This window comes from Stylophora pistillata, chromosome 13 (genome assembly GCF_964205215.1).
Source record: "Stylophora pistillata chromosome 13, jaStyPist1.2, whole genome shotgun sequence".
NCBI classification, from domain to species: Eukaryota; Metazoa; Cnidaria; class Anthozoa; order Scleractinia; family Pocilloporidae; genus Stylophora; species Stylophora pistillata.
This window is the reverse complement of record NC_142531.1, coordinates 21,494,339-21,510,728: the sequence shown is the minus strand read 5'-3', so window position 1 is coordinate 21,510,728 and position 16,390 is coordinate 21,494,339. Positions and strand designations below refer to the sequence as shown.

Here is a 16,390-nt window from a genome sequence, read left to right as displayed (position 1 = left end):
GTTTTGTCCCATTCATTTGAAACTCACGTCGTAATTCATATACGGGATTTCCTTATTGTGTTCATTCCCCTCTCAGCGTTTATTCAATCACACCTGAAAGCCTGTATTTGCTCAGTTAATAGACCAGTCATCTCTATTTAAATGCTCTAAAGATCGTCTAAATAAAAAGGTTTTTTCATCCTTTTTTTTCGTCGTAAGCTAAAAAACTACGACCGTCTCAAAGGTCCGTGACGAAAATGAAGACTTTAACCAGTCTAGTGTTGGTCATAATTTTCGCCCTATTTGTTATTGGTAGGTTTATTTATAGATTATTATTATTATTTTTAGATTTCAATCTAATATTTTAAACTGTATACATCTAAAATCCTGCAGCTATTTGTATCAACTTACTCAACTTGAGCGTCATTCGTTTTTGGTTGTAACTCTCTGATCTAAAAACCCATGTCGATAGACAGGCACCCATCGTGTTCAAAATCCGCCTTCGTAACAAACTTATTGTATTAATTGTTTCAAATGAAGATTGGTAGAAAAAATTTAAAAGTTTTTAACTGAGATAAAAAACTAGGATTCAAAGCTTAAACAATCGGTTGTCGGCTCGGTAAACGTTTCAGACTTGGAGGCGTTTAGAAAGTTATTAGATCTAAATAATTAACAATTTTAAGTCCATTCATACGTGCCCTTTAACCAAAGAAATCTGAAAATTCACTTTTCATTCAAGAGATTCCTAAAAAGGTTTTGGCTTTACTTAATTTCATACGTGAGCCAAGATCTTTACCTTTTATTCTGATGTCAGTGTGGATTCAGCTGCGCCGATGAAGAATTGTTAAGTGCCACAAGTGAACATTTTAACAGTGAATGCATTTCCATGTCATCAGCGTCGAGAAAGAATCGGCTTACTATAAATTTAGACGAAGTAGTAGCTTGTTTTGCTACTAGATACCAATTTTGGTCCAGTTATACCAAACAATACGTCAAGGCTTCAAGAGTGTGATACTCAATTTTCCAGAAATTACAATATTTCTGTGCATAACATTGTGAATTGGCTGTGAAGTATTTCCGATCACGAATTAAGAAAGGAAGACATCTCGTAATGCATGAAGAAAAAGAGTGAGTTGTGAAGAACATAAACGCGTAAGTCCCCTGACCACCAAGGAAATATGTAAAGATAACATTTGTTATGATAAAATTTGTGTTTTGAGATTCTAGTGAGTAGCATAACTTCTCATTGAACTAGAGCGAATTCGTATAACCCGTTCGTTATATGCTAGTGAGTTTTCACTAAATACTAATGAGAAAAACAATTAAGAACAGTTGTGAACATTTATTCAATGAACCAACGCTACAGAGGGTAATAATTTTCGTGGGGTAATAATGACTGTAAAAACACCAAAAAAGGTAGGTACATTCAAAATCAGTTGACTTATGCGTGCACATTCACGACCTTTTGGCTCCACAGAATATTCTTTGCCCGTTCTTGGCCAGTTATAAAAACCAATTGTTTTGAACAATCCAATATATTTCAACGAGCGTCCGGTATTCTCGAGAACTGTTTCACCAACGAAAGATTCCAGTGTCCACAACTGTTCTGAATCGTTCTTCTCATTAGCATTTAGTGAAAACTCAGCAGCCTATAACTAACGGATCATACGAATTCGCTCTATTGTCTTCATATGAACTTAAAATTCAATTGCGGACTCCGACATTTCTAAATTCTTGAAAAATAAGGAATTAAACAGGGAGGCATTGTCAACCTAAGTAAATGACATTACTGTTAATAAAGTATAGCTTTGTAATCAACGTAGTTGGAAAAGCGAAAAAAAAAAGCGTGGCCTTTTGCGAGCTGTACGTTGTTAATGAACGACTTTATTCTCCAAGTTTGTAGCAACTTAGATAAAATACACAAAGTTTAGCAGAGGGTTTCTTTCATTTTTTCCCTATACCAGGATATACTAAAGCGCGGCCAGATTTCTGCAACCTAGACGCCGAAGGTGGTCATTGTATGGCATACCTAAGGAGATATTACTTCGACAAAAATGCTGGCGCCTGCAAAGAATTTATCTATGGTGGCTGTGAAGGTAACAGTAACAACTTTGAGTCACTGGCAGATTGTCAAAACACTTGTGGTGTGAAGGAAAGTCTGCGCTGAAGATGAAGAAAGCCAAGCTTCATCGTGTAAAGTTCTTTCTTCATCGGACCTTCGATGCCATTATATTCAGTTTACAGACATATATGAACTGTAGAACCAAGATTAAGAAAATAGTGAATTTACCACAAGATGGTAAACTAAGTTGAAGACTCAGGTAGTGTCGAGCGAACGAAGTTAAGCCTTCTCTGAATAGATAAATAAAAGTTTGAATTCTTGTGGTAAACCTGCTCATAATTGCGAGATTATAATTATTTTCTGTTATTCATTTAGGCATTTATGGAAATGGAAAGAATCACAGATAGGCATGTGCTTACTATTTTTTGCCTGCTTAGCATGGAAATTGACGTATAGCTTTTAACTGAGTAAGAGTGTAAAATAGGAAAGGAAATATAAAGACTTATGAATTTTCCGCTCCATCTCTTCTCGTCCTAGTCTCAATCTCGTCTCTTAATCGTGTCATCTTCGTTTAAACCTCATAACATCGTAGTCTCGTTCGTACCTCGACCACAGCCTTTCTTCCTTTCGCATTGTCCTCCTCTTCTATTTTCCTCCTTCTCGGCGTGGCTTCGCCTCGCTCTCGCCGTGGTCGCTTGCTGCCTCCGTCCCTCATCTTCATTGGGAGATTAGGAGGAGTGAAAAGCGTAGCAGTGCTACTGCTCCCCTTTATGATAAGGCATCAAAGTTGATCACACAGAATGAGTGACAGGCTTGTTTTCGGGTACAGATTTCATCATCCACACCATTATGAGACAAAGGGACTCAGTTAATCGTGAATTTTATTCATTCTGGCGTGATATCTTTGTACAGCATGACATTGATTTTTTTAATTAATAAATTATACTTCCGACTATCATAGCTTAAACCCTCATCGTGCGACTGAACATTCTTACTAGTGATATTATTAAACTGCGAGGTTTCTTGTCATTGTTTGTTCTGTAGTTATTTTTATATTATCTGAAATTTCTGTGTTCAAGGAGAAACTGAAGGAAGGATTTATTTGCGGTCCAGACATTTCACCACGGTGGAGTCGATTTCCAGGTAATCCAGCAACCAGTCGCACTCTGGGCTGCAGCAAGAGTTAAAATCACGGACTAAAATAAAGAATGGATTCATCAACATCAGTATTTCTTGGCTAGAAGAAATTGAGGATTCTGATTGACTCACGTGAGTATCTCAATGTCCTGTGATGCATGGTTTTGGGCGTCAAAGATTTGTCTTCTCCCAAAATTTTTTGCTAAATTTCTCATAGAGCTACATACTAAAATTTTTATCTTTTTTACTTTTTAAATGGTTTCTGGTGTAGTTTTTGTTACAGGTCGTTAGGCCTTACATGATTCGTCCTCACACGGCAATAATAATAATAATAATAATAATAATAATAATAATAATAAAAATAATAAGGACATCTTACCATAACCATTACGTTGCCTTTCGAAGTCAAATTCTACGAACGAATTAGAAGAGGAAATGATTACCCAAGGCTATTGATTAAAACATGCATGCTTGCGACAGGTCCAGTGGGAATCAAATCTGGAATATATATGACATACAGTGTAGTTTTAACTGAAGTTTGCTTTCTGCATAAATCCTTCCTTGGTTTTGTAGTTAAACTAAATATTTTGCCAGGTTATCAATCGATTAGTGGCGGTATTTCAGATTTCTGGATGTTTCAGTCACCGACTGAATACCTTCATAACTGTTCCGTCAATAATTGCATAAAAATATACAAACGTAAGATAAAAATCTTTCTATTCTAACAAGGAAAAAAATGAAACGGAATCATTTGGTTAAATGAATGGCCCTCTAGCTATCACAATTCTAACAGGACTTGTCCAACCAATGGCGAGCACTTATAAATCAAAATTCATAGCTCATTGCAACTGAAAAAGGTCCTATTTACCTTGCTTTTTAAACTCTCGTGCGAGCAAGTTCGTGGCGCCTGCAATCAAAACATGAAAATGGTCAAGAAACAGGAGAGCAGATACCATGTTAACGTAATACAAACAGGATACGTACTGAAATCAAATGCAGCAATTTAGTGTTAGTACCAACCGAAGGGCAGCGCCATTTTATACCCTCAGGGGTAGGGCGGAATGTGAAGGATAAGCCTTTCCAATGAGAAAGAAACCCCAGTTATCATGGTCACGAGTTGATGCAGTCTAGGCAAACAGATTTTGAGTCAAAAGCGCAGAGAACTCTTTTGTGTTCTCGTCGTTTTGTGATGTAATTAAAGTGAAATACTAACGTTTCTTGGTCGTTGTACTACATGGAACGGATTTCAAGTTGATGTGATAATGTTTCAAAAGTCCGAGCTCTTCGGAACAAGGCATTTCATTACGAGTTTCTGAAAAAAAAAGGGAAGAAACATGCATTTAGATATTTTGAATAGAACTTGGCACAGTCTTCTAGCTAAGAACTTAAAAGTGGAACCAATCTTTAAAAAATTTAAAACTCCTAAATGAAAGGAAACCTTCTAGTTACCGCTAGGGGGCACAACTTGTGAATTAGTAACCTTTACCTTAGACTTGTTTTTTAGTCTTTCGTGGACAACGATGTCAAACAAAAAGTTTATTTGTTCAACTTACCACACCTTAATAATTCTCATATGCTTCTTTTGTCGAAAACAAGTTAATTCGAATCATTTCAAATTTCTTGACAATTTGAAACCAAGTTCTCAAATAATTTCCAAAATATTGAAATAAATAGGAAAGCATTAATGCGTTAAAATCTTTACGTACCAAGCTCGTCTTCCTTTTCTTGTATATTATCTCCTGTAATAAAAAAGGGAAAATCGGATGTGTCAGAGCGTTTCTTTGGCCATTCAGATTTGCATTTGTAGTGCACATAACAAATAAATAGAGAAATAATCAAGAAAATTTTTTTGTAATTTCTCTTCTCTTAATGACATACGCTTAATTAGCCTTGTGAACCGTAAAGGTGTCAGTGTGAAAGAATCTTTAATGTGGCCCCCCTAATGTACACCCCGTCGACTTTTTTCATGGCCGAAGCTCGTTAACAAGGTGGATCTTAGTTTTCCTTAAATCAAGTGCGGTTCCTCTGCTATTTCTCTCTCTCTGTCACTCTGAGAAATAACTTTTATTCTTCAAGAAACATAATTGTTGAAGGAAATTTAGATAACAGTCAAAGCTGAAAGAACCACTTGGAACCCCTTGGGCTTATATTCTGAAGAAAAAAAAGAACTTAATGGTGATATCCAAGGGAGTCTTTCGTCTAATGCGTCTGGATAATTTTTCACAATAACTTTTCCTTCTCCCTCTAAACTAAAAAGAAATTGATAAGAAATGATAGACAAAATAAAACAAACTGAGGAGTAAATTAATTCACTTTATCACTGAATTATGAAAAAATAAGCAAAAATGACTGAGTAAATACTGGTAGGTAAATTCTGTCATGGTACTAACGTGCTTCTTGCATCCATTCACTCTTTATCAAATCTAAGGAAGATAACTACTTTTAGAATCAAAGTTACAGGATTAGAGCGGACATTAAAGCTGTGTTAATATTGCAGTCATATTCGTTGCTTTTAACTTATTGCGAGAACTTATTATTGGTGATATGTTACAGACTTTTCTTTGATGTTAGCTTTGTCATGCTTTTCTTTCTTGCATATAAAAGAAGTATCTGTGAGGGCGCAACTTATATCTACGGTTTTTTAATGATTTTATTAAATATATATGAATTGCAGCAATCATTTAGTAACCCACATTCACACTCAGTTAGAGAAAATCCGTATGTTAAATTTTAGACTCGCATTTTCTTAAGAGATGTAGGCTCCTTAAAGGGATCTGAGTCTTAATTTAAAGTAACTTTTGAGAGAAGAACTTCCTAATCATTAATTGAATCCGAACGTTTTTTTCTGAATAAGGCTTCAAAGCTTTTTTACCGCCAAAAAACCTTTCTAGAGTTTATTTTGAGTTACGTTAACGATTTTGTTGCGAAATTTGTAACAGGTGCATTGATAACCGGGTTGTGCAATTTCATAAACCTTTTATAATTGTAAAAAGTACGAAGATGAATTAAGGTGCCTTCTAAATTTTGTCGCTAGATTTCTACGGAGTCATAAACCGTGACATGTTAGGAAATTGAAAGATGCTTTGGCGGAAGACGAGCTGGAGAAAATTTGTTTTGAAGCATTAAAATTAGTTTTGTTTGTACAATAAAAAGGGGCAAACACTTATGCACCAAACATTAAGGTTCACATCGGAAAATTTGGTCTGCATCTCTTCCTTAGATAAAAAAAGCCAGGGATATATGACTAATGCTCCTTTTCAAAACTCCAAGTGTTTCCAGTGCGAGATAGAAAAGACGATGTTTTTTTCTGTTAAAACTTAGAATATGTGGAGAGGAGCTAATCCTCAATCACAAACTATGTGGCAATAAATTGTAAAACCGGAATGTTTTATAGAGGTAAAAAACTTCTCATATGTTGCCGGCAGGGAGTAAATTTTTTTTAATTATTTCTCTGATAGAACTTTTGTTCTAGTTTTAGATAAAACAGTTAAAGTTCAAAGTCAGACTTTTATCAAAATGTAGTTTTCTTATTCCCCATTTACCAAAATACTTTCAAGAGAACTTTGACCTTCTGCCTGTAGTTGCCGCTTCTAAAACAAGGGTTAGCTAATTGCAGTTTAGACTCAAAGAACAGCGGCGGTGATAGTTGAGAAAAAAAGTATATTATTTGGATCGTATATTATTTGGATCGAAGTTTAAAATAGCTTGATACCCAACAACGAAAACCGCATTGGTAAATTATTAATTATTAAATATATGTTTGACACCTTGTTACGAAAGAGTTCCCATACTCTTTCAATCCAGTATCTGAAAGCAATAATTTCTAAAGGTGCAAAAAGGAATTTAAAAATTATTTTCAAACAGTTATGGAGTAACCAAGCTTGTGAGGTGTTAGGTTTTATAACACCGTTATCGAAATGTTTCTCCTTCGCTATGTTAGTTTTAGTTTAAAGTATCATAAACCGAACAGAACTTTTTTTTTATAATGATTTCACTCAGTTTGGATATTTTCTGCATAAAATATTGAGTATAGAAGGCCTGATTTTCTATCGATCACAAATTTAGAATGGTAATTTCATTTTTACTCCATATCTTATGTTAAACTACGGAAATCCTTAGCAGCTTTAAATAAATTTAGAAAGATGAACCTTCCAAAGAGATGAAAAATTTCAATGTTTTGAGGCATTTGTTGACAAAGCGAAAATTTAGTTCAGCCTTTGGAGAGCTTTCATTCTTTTTATTTAATGGAGAGAAAAAAGACATTTTCCGTATTTTTTTCATAAAACCTGAAAAAAGAGAGTAATTTTATCTACTTCAAGGATTCATTAATTTTTCTGCCATTCTTTCTTTTTATTTAACGAGAATAATTTCTTAATAAAAATCTAGACTTTCCATTTCACAGATGAAAGCAATCAAGTAGCATTGTAAAAAACTCAATAGAGTTCATTACTGAGAAATATTAAAATTGCGTTTAGCCAAAACAGAAAGTAATAGATTTTTTTTCTTTTGTCTTCACTGATTTTCTAAAGAGACCTTACTTTGTCGCCAAACTGGAATGACGCAAGACAGTAAAACAATAGACTATTGAAAATACGATTTCAAACTCTAACCTAACAACCTCAAACTGTCCACGAAAATTGCGTCCTTTTTTTTTTGCGAAGTCATACGGAGCTTAAAGCTTGGCATTATGTTTGAACCTTTGATCAGTTCAAAACCAGACCAGTCTCACCAATCAAAATTCTCCCATTTTCCCGGCTTTTTGTCAATCGATAATATTTGGGAATCTCGAATTTAGATAAAAAAAATTAATTTAAAAGACATTCTGCAAAACGTTGATTTTAGTGGTCCTTTTAGCTCAAAAGTTTTCACCGAGCTACTTTTCTTCTAACCTTGGAATACATTACACGATTTCGTGCAAAATGTAAAACAATTATTGCCTGTTATTCGAAGTGTCAGTGCAATGGATTTTATGCTCTGATATCGAAATTAACATCGACCGAGATCATTCTAGGAATATTTTGTCTTTACTTAGGATATCTTTATTTATCACGAGTGAGTCCTGCAATATTACAAAATATAAATCAGCTGTCTAGTTCCTGTCTATCGTAAATCGCTTTTTAATTTTAAAGACAAACAAGGCAAAATGCGAAACTATTGTACAGTTCAGGCATTGTGTATTGTAAAACTATAATTTATGTTCGCATAAAAGTAGACATGCATTTTGTACGGAAATTTAGTGATAAGATTTTCTAAAAATAATTGTTGGAATTTAATAACCTGTTAACGTCGAATTTCACTCTTTTACTGATCCCCATATGAGCTGTGCGAATCTTAGCTAGTTTTCTCATTTTTTTAGGGCGCGATGTGAAAAAGCTGTCGAAGATTCATCTCGAGTCTCTTCCAGTTAAAATCTAGCTCTCGTTTCTCGGAAATCTAACTAATTAAAATCTTATTTGAATAATGCGCAGTTTTAGTTGTAAAGATCTCGAAAAACGTCTGAGCGTTATTTTAAATGACCTGCATATTTTCAACTGTGTGCAGTTGAAATTTTCTTCCAAATGCAATTTATGTGTAAAGAGTAGTTCATGTTCCCTAGTAAAGAAAAGATATCACTCCTTCTCTCTTGTTGCCGACCATGTCATTATAACTTTTAAATTGTGTATTAAATGCAAAAGGCTACTGGTAGCATTGAAGGATAAATAAGAATGTTTTAAAAAGATATTTTGGAAGTTAAATTTTTCTTGGTGTAGAAGGTTTTCAAATTCTCACCTCTATCGTCGCTTGGAAAAGAACCTTTAAAAAAATACAAAATGAAATTAAATTTAACAGCATGACAATGAAGTGGTCACCAAAAAGTTAACAAGAAAATGGCACCAATGATTTTTCGCCTACTACATGATATATATTTGTAAAATTGCTCTTGCTTTAAAATGATAAAGAAACTGATTGAAATATATATAAACGAATTGTGATTAGATTTCGGACTTTGAAAATTAGTGTTGAAAATTAGTGTTCATCTAAGAGCTGATGTGAAACACGATAAAATGAATCTGATCCATGTAAATAAGTCCCTATTGCTGTTGTTTATCTTATTAAGGGTATGACTGAAAATGAAAGATTTTTTTTAATTTCAATGCAAGTTGTCAAGAGGTGGGACGGAGAAAAAGAGTAATAAATCTTCTTAAGATTTGGGAAAGAACGAGACGTCAAAAATGTGCTAGCTGTTAAGCAGCCTAGAAAGATTTTTAAAGTTCTTCTAAACCTATTTCTATAGTTTTCCTTCCAACTGTACGGTAATAAAATGCAAAAGAAAGATGACAAAAATAAAAATATTTCTCCAAAAAACAGAATTGCTTCGTAGATCAGTTCGTTTAAAAAACTTATTCGAAAAGGCAAAAAAAAATTGCATTTCAACAAAAAGGTGTACACGAAATGTTAAAAACCAAAGAATATATATATTAGGAAAAAGAATGGAGAAAATTGGAAGAAGACTCACATGTGATTGCAAATAAGGCGGCAAATATCACTAAACATGTAAGCTTCTCCATGTTGAACGCGGTCTTGTGCCTTGGACTCGTGGTGTTCTCGGTTCTGCGTTCCTTTGGGTTTTATGGTACGGTGTTATGTCACTCAGGTTTTATATTCTCTTGTCAGAGCCATGATTGCAAACAAATATATGATCTATGAATAGAGGGCATTTTTCTATTAGTGTGGTCAAGGAAATTAGTGGAAAAGTGACCCTAGGTTTCAAAATAGTATTAATTTCGCTTTTTCTATCTCCTTTTTCTTTTCATGAACCACCGCTGGGGCATTTGGTTGTATTCTCACGCCATTGGGGGGCCTTTTGTGCAACGTTAAAAGCTCAAAGGAAGTTGGTTTTATTTCTCTTAATTTCAAATCCATTCATAAAGGTATATTTCCATTAGATAGATTCACAAGTGTCTTGAAAAATTGATGATCTTATTAATGATGTGAACGTGGGCAGAATAATTTTATTTTAGAGGTCCAGTTAAACGCTATCAAGATTCTCGGTCGCAAAATTTCTTCCTTATTGGCTCAAGAACTAACTAATTGTGATACATAAAAGCAGATAAGGATTTTTTTATTGATTAGTTACGTCCACAGCATCTCTGACCCTTTTAGAAATCTTCTTTAAATTCCAAAGATATTGCATTCAGGTTGTCCATCTCATGAGTTTATTTACTTAGCTCTAACGTGGTCATAACTTTTCTGTAAGTTAATCTTTATTACATCCTGATATAATTCGACCCCAATGCAGGCGAATTTTTTTTATTATATTCTATGTACAATCACCGCCCCACCGGCAACTCATAAAAATTTCAAGAGCTGCTTTAGTTATCCTCAGATTCGATCTTTTGTTCCGTTTATTAACCGATCCACACTCTGCACAGTCTTAATTAAAAGAATCAGCGCCACGGCGCCGAGAGGGTGAACCCAAACCAACACACCCCCACAAAAAGGCACAACAATAAGATTTGAGCAACAACAATCTATTACAGATACTGACTCGCATGGGCTGACATGTTTATTCATTCACGAAGATCATAAGAGCGGGAAGTCGTTAAAATCCCGTGTCTTAGCCCAGCTTGGAATGTGCAGGTCGCCCTCATTAGAAATTTTCACCGCGCTTAATATAAACTGTATTAAGGGGTGGTTCTGATCATGTTATTTCATTTACAAGTGTCGGTGGATGTGAAAGAAAATAGTCCAATAGAGACAATACGGAAATTAGACCTTAGGAGCTCGTGACAAAGAAGAACAAATAAATATCACAGCTCGCTGTAAGCAAACTTGCTTACTCTTGTATTGAGAGCACTCCCCGAAAAGCACTGAGAAACGAGTGCTACAGATCCAACGCAAAAACTTTGTGTAGCAAAAGTCTTGTCCAAAATAAACCTTTATCAACCGATAAGCGAGATTTTGGATTCTAGATCACCGGTCTAAAAAAATATGGGATTTTATGAGTGACAAGGAAGATGAAGGTAGATTCCAAAAAATATATATTCCGAAATAAATGCCTGACTATTTAATTTTTCTGATACGACGAATTGATTCGCTCTTTCCTTTTGTCAGGATGATTGTTGAGATTTAAAACCCTTACATTGCTCGGTGAAAATCGTCGCATTTTTTTCCCTTGATGAGTTCCATTATTAAGGAAAGTACATTGCCATTAGTACATCGGAAAAACCTTAGAGTTATGGAACGAAAAAGTCAGGCTCATTTCGTCAGTGATCATAATTAAAAAGGATTTTTTTCCATCAAGTAAATGCATCAGTCAAAAGTAAATGACTCAATATACTGATTATTTTTAGTGATTATTTTTTCAAAGAAATTTCTCGACTCGTAAATCCTTGCACGACAATAGCCTCATGACAAAGCTGTAAAAATTCTGGATGATAAATTTCCGCTTCACATACGTCAGTAAGACTGGGTTTATTCAACCAAAAAAGAAAATATCTGTAAACATCGATTGTGTTCGAGATGACTGCAAATAAACCACAACAAACAGGCCCATTGTTACTTACGCAGGTGCAAGGATAACGAACAAGATCGCCTCGTGATAATCCCTTAAACAATGTACCACGTTAGACGAGAGCCTTCTTTACCGAAGAAAAACCGTCTTTATTTATACCAAATAAAGACTTTTCAATCGGAAGAATTAGAGACAAACGAAGCTCTAAAAACCAAAACATTGCTTGGAAGGTCAAACCTAAGGGTTTGTTTTCGCCAATTGGGGCTTGCCTTAGGTGACTTAATGAAAAAGCACTTGCGAGTTCTCAAACGAAAATTGTTCTGACCTGAGAGAGAGCCAAACACTTTTGCGATTGCGAATCAGGGATAAATATCGTGTATTGGGGAGATGAAATCAAGCCGCACCAGAAAATTACTCTATTGAAAATTTTTCCAAAAACAGATTTCTAATAAATTATTAATCGGTGATATCAAATCGCCAAGTTTCTTAGGGAAATGTTTGGCGAATGTCTAGGTAAACTTGTAAAACTTAAGAAAGTACCCTAACGTTGTGTTCTCAGTTAATTCTAAACCAATATGATCGGAATTAGTTTTAACATTTTGGTTGAAAGCCTTTCAACACCAGCGCTTCCAAAAGTAATGAGTTCCCTCTTAGTTTTTATAGCGAAAATTTCTAAATTGCAAAAAAAAAAGAAATGAATACTCTTTTAAGGCTTGAAGGTCTCTTTTAAGGCTTGAAGGTAATCTGTTGTCGTTGTATAAAAATCTAACTCAAATTAATCGTTTCTTGGACAAAGTTCTTGATATTCGATTTACGTTTTCTTTTCTAAGTCATCCTCCTTTTCTTATGTTGTCGTTACGGGGTAATTCTTAATTTAATCCTAACGATAATACATGATTTTATTTCTAAGTTTTTGAGAGGCAGAGCTGGGGTTTCAGTATTTGATTGTTATAGGTATAGTCTATATTGGGTACTCGTGTCGTGATCTTTGTGAAGGTATTTTCAAAAAGACATTTCAAGATCAAAACAGGGAAAAATATTTTGCAAAAATAATGCAAGTATTACATATATTTCACGCATTGCTATTATTTAGCTTAAGTTGAAAAATAGTTTGTTTGATTCATAAAAGTTCTGACAAAGAAAATGAAAACATTGCTTATTTAGATAACAGGCTACTGCAGAGCTACCTACTTGGAAATGAAACTGCTTACTTACTGATCTCTTTGCCCAATTTAATTGAAATTGTAATTCCCAGCAGCCTTCAAATGAGATTCCAATTTTCTGTTTTTTCTTTCAAGAAAATATCAAGTTTAGTGCATCATAAAAAAGATGATTTTTTCGCTTACCAAGGTAGTTTCACGTTCTACTCCGCAAAGAACAGTAAAGGATTCGATCAATCCTCCACAAAAAGTGCTTGGCTCTTGTAGTCAAGGAGCAATGGCGGCTCGAATGCTACTAAAAGAATCTTAATCGTATTCAAAATACAAATTGCTCCTCCCTTGCAACGCTGTTAAGCAAATTACAGACGCCCTGCGAGGTCGAGCTTTATCTTCATTTCCTCGATAACCGATTCTTTTGAATGCCGGCGACACTTTCAGGCTGCCAACAACAACTTGTTAAAATCTTCAGTGAGGGAGGACAAAAGGAGTCAGGTTTGCCTTCTTTGCATATTAATATTTGCATACTTCATTAAAGTCATTCATACGTTGGTCGAAGTACAGAACGTTGAGGGATGAGGAATTTCAGCTGTAAATGATGAAGCAATTAAATCATCTGGACTACTGTTACGATGACAAATTTGCGGTGATATCAAAGACGAAAAGGTTGCAAATTGAAAAGTTACCATTTTATCCTTTAAATAGCCCGTAATTTATATACACCACCATGGTTCGTTAAAAGCACAGCAGAGATGTAGAAAGCTTTGTGACTTATGATATACCATAAAATTAAGGAGCAGAGGGTGCATTTCGTCTTTTTAAGAGTATATCATCGTGCAAATTGACCCTTCTGGCGGAGGAAGAAACCGTTTTCGTATCAACTCGCGGGAAGAATCCTCAAAGTTTCACAGCGGCACTCCTCATGACTAAGATAAAAAAGATAAATAAAATAAAGTCAAGATCTTAAAAAGGATTTTCGTTAATTCGTTTGGACTTTGCATAGAAGATTATCACCTGGCATAAATCGTCAAAACGATGTTGTTGAAGGTGATAACTTTATATAACATCAGAACTGAAAAATGTAATCGAACTGTTTAACAAACATCTCTCCTTAGCGGTGAAGCTTTAACGAATCCTTTTTGCTCCCTCGACTGTTTTAGGCTTTGTCAAATTAACCACTAAAGGGCGTGTTTTCATGCTTATTTTAGCTGAATATTGGGAGGAAATAAACCTTGGTATAATTTAAGCTTAACAAAAATGAAACGTTATGTGCAAACAAATTTGTCATAAATAGCAGATGAAAAAAATATATATCAGGCAACTTACAACTGATCTGACAAAATTTTGCTTAGGATATTGGTTTAATTTGAATATTAGTATATTTTCTTTTTGCATAGCAGTGATTTAGCTATGAATTCATCTCAGTAGGCCCTGTATTCAATCGATATGACTTAAGTTATAGTTACTCGAGGTTTTATTTCGCTTTAACGTTACTGAAAGGAAAATAAATTTTTAATTCACTCTAGTCGGCATCAGTTGATACGGCATCATATCACTTTGCCTTCTCTCTTTTTCATTAGAGATAATTATTTTAGGAAAAAAACCAAAGGGACATTTCATGGCAATTTCTGCAAAATAATATAATATATTTTTTCAACAATCATGCATGATATGGCTATCCAAAAATATACTCATTTACAATACTGTTTATCAGAACTTTGCATCTAAATTGTTTTACGCATCTTCCGCTGCATCTTATCTCGATGAATTCGGTAAAATCCTCATCAAGCAGGTTATAATTATTCCATACCATTTACAAATTTACTGACGCCAGCAACTGTAAAGTATTAGCAAAAGCTTCCGTTATCGATTCCGATTTAGCAGAGCTGTACATGTAGATATAAAGTTTTACTGTACAGTAAAGGTAATCTTAAAAACTTCAGTGCAATTGCTTGTACCTTCTCGCCCTGTTTTCAGGTAGGTGTCTAGAAGAAATTTAGCAAGAGTGATAGGGCTCCTGAAAGGAAGCTACTTCACAGTTCATGCTTCACCGGATTTAATCGAGGTATTTGAACATTGTAATTTAAGTTTGTGCTTACCTTATTGAGCTCTTTAAAGCATTTGATAACAGGAAGTCTTATGTAGCCACTTTCCCTTGAAAACAAGGGAACTAGCCATTGATTTCTTTAACAATCAGACGGACAACGTTTTTTTTTTAACTACCCGCATACAGGTGCTCAGAGATGCTAAGAATCTTTTCATCCCTGGGTCAGTTCTCTTGCAAAGAACTAGTTTGAAAGCATCCACTTTCAAAGAGTAACTAATCAATAGGGATGAAACAATAGAACCCAATTCGCTAGACATCTCTAAAAATTTTTTAGAATGGTTAACGTTTATAGGGCGATGCGTGTTCGCCTGACCTTTTGTTATGGAGAGGACTAGCAGTATGCAGTCAAAACATTAATTGCAGTCCACATCGGAAGTGATTGCATTGTGAGAAAAAAAGATTACACCTGAACAGTACAAGCGTTTTCACTTTGTTTTGTAATTGCAACTTTTTTCACAGTATCAAGCAAATTACATGTTAGATCGAGACTTTTTGCTGCCACCGCAGCACATTTCATATAAATCACCAACAACAAATACTATACCAACCTCCATGAATAAATCGTCTCTTACCGATGATCTCTTGTATCGAACTCATCAGCAGCTTTTTATGTTGCCACACAAGGAGAAAACACACCTACTCGATATGATAGATTAAAGAGGTTCATAAACTAAAACCGTCCGCCGGAAAGTCTTTATCTTGTATCTCGATTTACTTATTTGTTCATCAATCTATTCAGTATAGCTTTTACTACGTGGTAAATAACACTAACAACACGAACAGCTCACGTTTTCACTAATAACGGGGAAAAAACATGTGGAGAGGATCCACACCTCTTAACCAGCGATATCTTTGTATTTTGGGCCATCAAAAGCTGCTATCATGGCTATTAAAATAAGCCAGGGAATAATAACAACATTCAAAATGGTTCGCACAATTACCCAAACCGATAAGAGAAAAACGGCGGATCCTCTCTTGCACCGAATGTAGAGGCAGAAATTGAAAATTCTTTGGAGTTACATCACCTTAAGTAGAAAAAGAAGAATTGAAAATAAAATTCTATGAAATTTCCGAATGTGATTTGAATTTTATCCCTTGATGCTGAGATCTCTCACCCCAGAACTCTCGCGCCACTCGCTCCACACCTTACACGTGTACATGTTTTCAGAATGGCCGCCCTCAAACAAACGCACTTCTTGCTAAGTAAGTCAATTCTTCCTCAAATGGAAGAAAAGGTTAAGATAAATGGATTGCAACATCTAAAGTTGAAACTAAAGGAAGAGAAGATCTGCCAGTTAGAAATGACATATCTTACGTTATTATAACAATACCAAGAAGTTTGCCCTATTAGCCTACATTGCTTTAATACTATGAGAGTTGACAATGTTTTGTTCATATAAATCTGTTCTCTCCCCAGCCAGACCTGTGGGTACATGCATCTTAGTTGTCGGTCC

At 34.9% G+C, this 16,390-nt stretch overlaps 2 protein-coding genes across 4 annotated transcripts; one reads left to right on the top strand and one right to left on the bottom strand.

Annotated features, from left to right (window-relative positions):
- The first annotated feature begins 143 nt into the window (after positions 1-143).
- Positions 144-3,217, top strand: LOC148718137 (isoinhibitor K-like). Of its 2 annotated transcripts, none has more exons than XM_088743420.1 (2): positions 144-291; positions 1,944-3,217. In XM_088743420.1, the coding sequence occupies exons 1-2, from the start codon at positions 237-239 to the stop codon at positions 2,144-2,146; spliced, it is 258 nt and encodes an 85-aa protein (XP_088599546.1). In that variant the 5' UTR covers positions 144-236; the 3' UTR covers positions 2,147-3,217. The 2 variants fall into 2 exon arrangements, with proteins under 2 accessions (XP_088599546.1, XP_088599547.1); XM_088743421.1 differs by lacking the exon at positions 144-291 and adding an exon at positions 866-1,107.
- LOC111329322 (uncharacterized) lies at positions 2,906-9,833 on the bottom strand. 2 transcript variants are annotated; one of them, XM_022933983.2, is made up of 8 exons: positions 9,675-9,833; positions 8,948-8,971; positions 5,569-5,601; positions 4,885-4,917; positions 4,392-4,490; positions 4,047-4,085; positions 3,558-3,590; positions 2,906-3,237 (listed from the first exon to the last, which is right to left on the bottom strand). In XM_022933983.2, the coding sequence occupies exons 1-8, from the start codon at positions 9,724-9,726 to the stop codon at positions 3,140-3,142; spliced, it is 411 nt and encodes a 136-aa protein (XP_022789718.1). In that variant the 5' UTR covers positions 9,727-9,833; the 3' UTR covers positions 2,906-3,139. The 2 variants fall into 2 exon arrangements, with proteins under 2 accessions (XP_022789718.1, XP_022789719.1); XM_022933984.2 differs by lacking the exon at positions 5,569-5,601 and having other exon boundaries at positions 9,675-9,832.
- Between the last annotated feature and the right edge of the window lie 6,557 nt (positions 9,834-16,390).